We start from the raw sequence: 7,944 nt of genomic DNA, 5'->3' as shown, positions 1-7,944 counted from the left end.
AACCAAGGTAGTACCACCTTGAATTGATCCATTTAATTAAAAAAAAGGATATTTCCAGGACAATGCATAGCCTACTATTTTTGTGTTATTTTGCAGTGATATAGAAACAAAACAAAACAAAATTCTTCGGAGTGATAAAATAGTGTTTTTTATGAGGATAATTCTTTCTCAAATGCCAATGCACTGAAAATGTAATCCATGAATATATGACACACACACACACGCATATATATATATATATACACACACACACATATTATGTGGTGAAAGGACAACAACCTCTCCAAACAAAGGAGATGATTGTGGACTACAGGAAAAGGAGGACCGAGTACGCCCCCATTCTCATCGACAGGGCTGTAGTAGGATAGGTTGAGAGCTAGTTCCTTGGCGTCCACATCGTCAACAAACTAACATGGTCCAAACACACCAAGACAGTCATGAAGAGGGCACGACAAAACCTATTCCCCCTTAGGAGACTGAAAATATTTGGCATGAGTCCTCAGATACTCAAAAGGTTTTACAGGTTGACAGGTTGCATCACTACCTGGTATGGCAACTGCTCGGCCTCCAACCGCAAAGCACTACAGAGGGTAGTGCGTACGGCCCAGTACATCCCCGGGGCCAAGCTTCTTGCCATCCAGGACATCTATACCAGGTGGTGTCAGAGGAAGGCCCTAAAAATTGCCAAAGACTCCAGCCACCCTAGTCGTAAACTGTTCTCTCTGCTACCACACAGCAAGCAAGCGGTACCGGAGGGTCAAGTCTAGGTCCAAGAGGCTTCTAAACAGCTTCTACCACTAAGCCATAAGACTCCTGAACATCTAATCAAATGGCTACCCAGACTATTTGCATTGTTGGTCTTGGGCTTGTAAGTAAGCGTTTCACTGTAAGATCTATTATACCTGTTGTTTTCGGCGCATGGACAAATAACGTTTGATTTGATTTACACATACTAGGCAGATAAAGTGTACTCGCCACTAGGTGGCAGTAATTGTGTACTTTCTCCCGAAAACTGCTTTCGATATTTAGCTATGCAATTTGCATTAGTGAAAGGTCAAAAGACAAATCCGTCGCTAGCTGCCAAGATCTTGCGAAGGAAATATGGATGGAAATATAGACTTTTCTGGCGTTTCGGATGAATGCACGGCAGAATACATTCTCAGTAATGTGGCATTAGTAGTGGAGAGAATTTTGATGTTTGTACCAACCAAATCCCTGCTCCAAATTGCTTGGTAAGTGACTAGCTAGCTAGCTAACGTTAGGTAGCTAGCTAGATTAGCAACGGCCCGTGCTATCGGGGAACATTGGGACGTCCCCCCCCTGTAAGGGTAGGGATGTCCCAATGATTCTGGATAACACTGACCGATTAGCCACAGTCAGCTAGCTAGCTAACGTTAGCAAGCACAGTGTTTTATCAACAATGGCAATGCACGTTCCAAGTTCTAAACAGGGCTGGAACTGAATATATGTAGCTAACTAGCAATATACACCAAATGTGTCTGTTAGCTGTATACGTTTTGCTTGCCATGTGAAACTAGCATACGTTGGCTAGCTAGCTAACAGTTAGCACAACAGTATTTTAGTAATAATCTTGTATTACAGATGTGTTTGACAGCTAAATTAGCTAGCTAAGAAATGCTTGGAATCTAGCTAACGTTAGCTAGTTATCCTCAGACTGGTCGTAGGTATCATGTTTTTTTTAAACAACTTCCTTGTCATGCCAGGATGAGTGAGAGCTAACGACGACTGTCTTCCTTATTGTGCAGTGTTTGCAGACTGTGGATGAACTGTGCACGGAGAGTACTGAGGGTCCAGCAGGAGTTGACGTGGGTGTCTGCCTCTGGACCGTCCAACTATGACGGCCATGCTCTCTGCCATAGCCTGGCAGAAGAAGTGGAGGTCAGTTTGACTACTGAAAATACACAAGCAATTACAACAGGGTCTCTTTCAGGAGATCGTTCATGAATTGTTGATAGAAGTGTCATGAATAGAGCTGACATGATTGCATGCCAGAGAGTAGTATCTCGTGAACAGACTACATAACATAAATGGTCCTGCAGATCTGTCTTCATACTATGAGCTCTGATTGATAACGAGCAGAAGTAGTTCCAGTTTTTCGTCACTGGTTTTATATTTGGACAAATCAAGATTTCGCAGGTGTTACCATATTTTCTAATTTTGGAATGGGAGGGGACATCTGGCTCATACATTTACCCATAACTTGCAAAGAGTGGATCTCCTCAATCCGGTTCCAGTCCTCATTCTAGCATCTCTTCTATTAACATGTACAGACCCAGAGCTTAATCGAGTGTCTGACCAATTACGCAAGACTTTAGTTCTGGGTTAACTGAGATTAGCCAGAGGCATGCTTGTTCGACATTATGCATATCTATCTGTATGCTGGTGCAACAGTCCTACAAGTAGGCTAGTAGAACACAGTAAAGTTATAGCCTGGCTCCTACAGTGGAAGACAGTCTGTGTGCAGTATGTGGAGTCTGACATTATTGAAATCTGTAGAAACACCTCTCTCTTAATGTTTGCAGAATGTATACCTGCTGCCCAAAACAGTTTTGATTATGGTGGACAGCGAGACCTTCAGTGGACAAGACTCTTCCTACAAGCAGAAAAAGGGTAAGACGTAACATGTGCATTTACTACTCTGTAGTAAAGCACACTAATAATGCTGGGCCGAGAAGTAAAAAGTACTGTAGACTCTTATCTACTAGCTAACTTCCATTTAGTTTATGTTACTAAACATGTGGTAAGTTATTAAAAGTTGAAGGCTAAGTTGTGAAACCTGCTGCTTATATTAGAGTCCCAGTCAGTAACAATCTAATTGTAAGGCATGTTCTAACCTGTATCCCCTCTTGCAGCACGCAAGACCCACCACAGCCCAGACTCAGTGGAGGAACTGAACAGGCTGTTCCCCAATGGATGTGACATCATGGCCATCACCACGCCTGGTGTTGTTTGTAAGAAACACAGTATTTTCATATTTCCATTCCTAATGACCAGAACACCGTGTGGTAACTGTTTCATGTGTTATAACACATAATTCCTACAACACTAACCACTGATTGCTAGCTCTTGTGCCATAATTCATGACACAGGCTGCTGCCGGTGCATGACATTCAGGTCCTTTCCTCTTTGATGCGTGTTGTGCATTCTCATCTGAATGTTAACCAGCTCACTTAAGCGTATCACTGGAATGGGTCACCTGTCAACAGGGGATGGTCCACATTAATCTCCCCCCGCCTTATTAGCATAGGGTGCTCTGCTTTGGTGCTGGGAAGAGAAGCATGACGACTAGATATATCGATTGATAACCTAGTATTCCTGACAACAGGATTTGTGCTCTGTATTCCTCTATATAATCACTAAGCTGGAGAGAAGTGACACTCCATCAACCAACTATGCAGATAGTGTCTTTGCTCGTGAACTGAAAATCTAGCTAGGTAATATTGATGTGTTAAATAGTGTTATGCCACGTAGATTGAGTGCTTAAGACAACCAGAGAAGTGGAACGCCATGCAATATATTAAAATGCAATTACTGTTAGCAAGCAAACTACTTTAAATGTACATCATACAGGTGATACATTTACCAATATAAGGAAAAGGACATTGGTTGACAGTATGATTTGTCCTTCTGCCTTTTCCCACAGTAACCCTGAAGAAGGCATTTGGCAAAATGTAGATTTCTTTTAAAGCAAACTTCCAATGTTCTCCCAAGAGTTGCTGCTGAGTCTCTCTTCATCTTCCCCCACAGTAACTCCCAGTGGCTCCCACTCAGGTCCACCGAAGGAGTTCCAAGAAGGAGAAGCTGGCTACGCTATCATGTTCCCTAGGATGGAGGGAGTGGACATCCGCCCCTTTCACTTCTGCAAACGCACCATCTCAGAGTCACACCTGGAGGAAGCAGGTTGGTGTGACTGAGTTGAAGTTATGATGACCAGTTCAGAAATATACTTTTCTCCGCTCTGCCACATAGGGGTACCACAGTCAACCATTAAGCTGGTCAGTGCAGGTCTTGTTCTAGCCCAATACAAACCCTGCAGTGTAAAGTTGATACTAGGATTAGTATATGAGTGTGAGTGATAAATACCAATATTTACAGAAAAGAGATGGCAACAAACATTTCTACAGTATGCTAAACACATCCTTGGCTTAAGCCAACCATCCACCATAATATGATTCCATCTCTGACCCCTCTCTGTTGTCGTCCTGTCCCCTCAGGGCTGGTGAATAACCCTGATCTGCGTGTGGTGCTGCTCTTTGGCTATGAAGCCTACAAACCCGGAGCAGCCCGCTTCCTTAACCAGGTCCTGGAGCCTTTGGCACGCAGCAAGGCTCTCATCGCTGGGGGCCATGTGGAGAATGTCTTCTCCCCTGAAAGAGAGTGGTGAGCACCTGAGTGATCTGTAACATGTACTGTTCTTTTCAATGCTGAGAAGGGTGAGGCGTTCTCAAACATGGGTCTGGGGTCTTATTTATTGCGACCTCCTAGTAATCTACCAAGCGGCAAAACAACATATTTTTTAAGGTAGTGGGGGTCCTCAGCTGGAGCCTCATCATATTAAGAGGGCCCTGACATGAAAAGTTTGGGAATCCCTACTCTTACTATGCAGCTGTGACTTTGTTTTTGTCTGTCCCGCGATCGTTCTCTGTAACTGTTGCTGGGGCTGGTGCGGTGGTGTAGGTCTGGCCCTGAGTGGTCCCGGGGTTGGGGTTTAGCTTATAGTATTACTATATAGTTATGTGACAGTGGTTTTTGTCTGTCCCGCGATCGTTCTCTGTAACTGTTGCTGGGGCTGGTGCGGTGGTGTAGGTCTGGCCCTGAGTGGTCCCGGGGTTGGGGTTTAGCTTATAGTATTACTATATAGTTATGTGACAGTGGTCTGTCTTTCTCCGTAGCTGTGGCCGGGGGTCGTACGGAGTGGTGTAGGTCTGGCCCTGAGTGGTCCCGGGGTTGGGGTTTAGCTTATAGTATTACTATATAGTTATGTGACAGTGGTCTGTTTTTCTCCGTAGCTGTGGCCAGGGGTCATACGGCGTGGTGGGTCTGGCTCTGAGCGGTCCAAGGATCCAGGGGGCCAGTGTTCTCCTGGAGCAGGACGTGAGCAGCCCCAAGGCAGCCGAGGCCACCATTCGGAGACTGAAAGCCGCCAACCTCCCAGAGAGGAACACCCTGGGCTTCATGTTTGCCTGCGTGGGCCGTGGACACAACTATTACAACAACCAACGTAACGTGGAGGCTGACACCTTCCGCAAGGTGTTCCCCAACATCCCACTGTTTGGCTTCTTTGGTAACGGGGAGATTGGGTGTGATCGTATCGTGAAGGAGGACTATACTCTGTGTGACACAGATACGGACAGTCTGCAGCATGGATACACCACTGTTATGACCCTAGTTCACCTTGGTTGAGGGGTTGATGGTCATATTTACATTCAAACTACAGTTTGTTTTGTTCACTTCAGGTTCCTATTGATTAGGTACAAAACAGAAGAAAACCGGAAGAAGCAGAGAGGTACTATCATAACTGGTCCAATAAGAAACACCTATTTTACGTTGAAAAATGTTTTGAAACGGCGTGGCCTAATGAATACAGCCCTGGTGTCTAGTTCAGAAGACTGTCTGTGCACGTAACAATCAGGATCAACAACATTTTGGTTGTAGAATCTTATCTCTCAGCCATGATGGTATGTGATGCTGTTTGAAGTGGCTTACAACATGTATGTGTCTTTCTTTTTGTTGTGTTCAACTTTTCCCAATGTAAAGTTTTAACTTTGTCAATTTTTAGGGGAAATGCAATGTTTTATCTGCTGCAATAGAGGTAAATAGTTACTTGATCCTGCATTGATCAGTTTGAAACTTGAATAGGAAATATTGCTGATATGTTAGTGAGTTTAACAAGGTGCTGATGGGAATCAGAGAAGAAAATACTGTCCATTCATCTCAGTCCTCTGTTACAAAATAATACAGTGGACTTCCCCATTTAAAACACATATATATTATCCTGAATTACTCACCAACTGTTACGCTCATATTCAAAACAAAGAACTGAAACTAACTAACTCATCTTGACCAGATGGTTTCTTACACCTTATAGTGAAAAGCTACTGACACTTGATGTCCAATTAACAAATATAATTGTTATTAATTATTATAAATAATTGTTGAGATTACCGATCAGGCACATTTTAGTTAAGAAGATAAGGAATGTAACATGTTTTGAACCTTCTGAGAAAAACTCAGTTTGTCTTGATTTCAATGTTTTCTCCTGTATGTGCTTTGACACATGCCCCTCTTTTAGTGTTATATGGAGAAACCCTTTTTGAAATGCAATTAAATCAAGGCCTATTCCTACTACCTTTACAAGACTATTTCACACACTGGGCAATTCCACGATAACGGAGTGAGGCTGAGACTCCGATTTTTCACTTGAAATTTTATGTCAAACAGAAATCAATGATTGCAAAGTTAAACCAACCATACAACTCTATGCATAAGGATTACTTTCATAAAGACATTTACTTGAAGAACAGAACAGTGCACAGTGAAAAGTGGGGCGGCAGGTAGCCTAGTGGTTAGAACGTTGGGCCAGTAACTGAAAGATTGCTCGATCGAATCCCTGAGCTGACAAGGTAAAAATCTGTCGTTCTGCCCCTGAACAAGGCACTAGGCCGTCATTGTAAATAAGAATTTGTTCTTACCTGACGTGCCTAGTTAAAAAAAAAAAAAAAAAAACATTTTAAGATGAAGTGTTTGGTAACAGAATGAGGGTTTTTGCTGTTATTGTGGTATTGCCTCACTAGCTTCTATTTACTCAAATGGATTCCGTGGTTTAGACAAAATCTTTCTCTCTGTTGTGTCGTTCTTCATATTTGTTGCTTCATTGGAACTGATGGTTTTAAAATGTGTTATTTTACGTGTTCCACTTCCAAACAGGGTATTCCAGCCATTATATGATTGAGTGATAAACATACCATGTACAAACAGTTTTGTAGTTGGGATTCTGTACAATATTCTGCTTCATTCATTGAATTTATGAACATATTATAATTCTGAAGACATTCTTGATGACAGTATTTGTTTTGTTTATGAGGTATGAAGGTATGAACACATGAGAAATGTTTAGGATGTTCAAAACAGTTCTTTGGAGATGAATGTGCAATTTTACCAACCTATATGTTTGGCTAAATGGTTTTGATTGCATTGTTTTTTAAATTTAGAATAAGCTATTTTATGGTATAACTTTTCAGTATAGCCTGATACTCTGTAATGGGGGAAATGTAAGATTACTGTTCATAGTTTTCTGTGACCTAACTTTTCCCAAATAATACTGTACACTCAACAGAGGTTTTCATCTTGATAACAAACTTTTTTTATAGCAGACATATTTTAGGAACATGCATCTTTGTTACCTTATACCCTTCATTATGTTAATTAGACAACACAGTAATGTTACCACACAACCATTCTGTGTAGAGCTAATGGGATTATTTTAAAATTGTTCTTTAAAACGTTTTCCCTGGAATTAATATGATTAGCAAAATGTTTAAGGTTACAAGCACTTTTCAACTATGTGTGCCAAAAATGTTTGATTTATTTCAAATTCAATACATTTAAATAAAGGACTGCCATTGAAATGTCTCCTCTCTCTGGCTTTCTCTAGGTTTAGGTATCCTGATTTATCTTAATGGAGAAAAAATGTGCATCTAATTTATTTTCAGAACATCTTCCAATATCATATTCTACAACCAATGTACTCATATTAACATTTAAATGAAAGAATAACAGAATAGTAAAACTTGCAATTTATATATATGTTTTCTTATATAACAGGCCTAATTGTTCAGAAGTGCTCTATCATAGACTACAATTATTTCATATCTACCATTTCCGAAAGCCTAACCTTGACAAGCAGGCGTGTTTGATATAAGG

At 41.5% G+C, this 7,944-nt stretch overlaps 1 protein-coding gene across 1 annotated transcript; it reads left to right on the top strand.

Moving 5' to 3' along the window:
* The first annotated feature begins 1,017 nt into the window (after positions 1 to 1,017).
* Positions 1,018 to 7,653, top strand: LOC135556877 (F-box only protein 22-like). Its single transcript, XM_064990298.1, has 7 exons — positions 1,018 to 1,232; positions 1,767 to 1,899; positions 2,544 to 2,631; positions 2,874 to 2,972; positions 3,769 to 3,921; positions 4,236 to 4,401; positions 5,031 to 7,653. Exons 1-7 carry the CDS (start codon positions 1,102 to 1,104, stop codon positions 5,422 to 5,424), a joined length of 1,164 nt encoding a protein of 387 aa, XP_064846370.1. The 5' UTR covers positions 1,018 to 1,101; the 3' UTR covers positions 5,425 to 7,653.
* The last annotated feature ends 291 nt before the right edge of the window (positions 7,654 to 7,944 follow it).

The sequence above is a fragment of the Oncorhynchus masou genome, chromosome 2, assembly GCF_036934945.1.
Source record: "Oncorhynchus masou masou isolate Uvic2021 chromosome 2, UVic_Omas_1.1, whole genome shotgun sequence".
NCBI classification, from domain to species: domain Eukaryota; kingdom Metazoa; phylum Chordata; class Actinopteri; order Salmoniformes; family Salmonidae; genus Oncorhynchus; species Oncorhynchus masou.
Note: the sequence above shows the minus strand (reverse complement) of the source record. Positions and strands in the feature narration are given on the sequence as shown.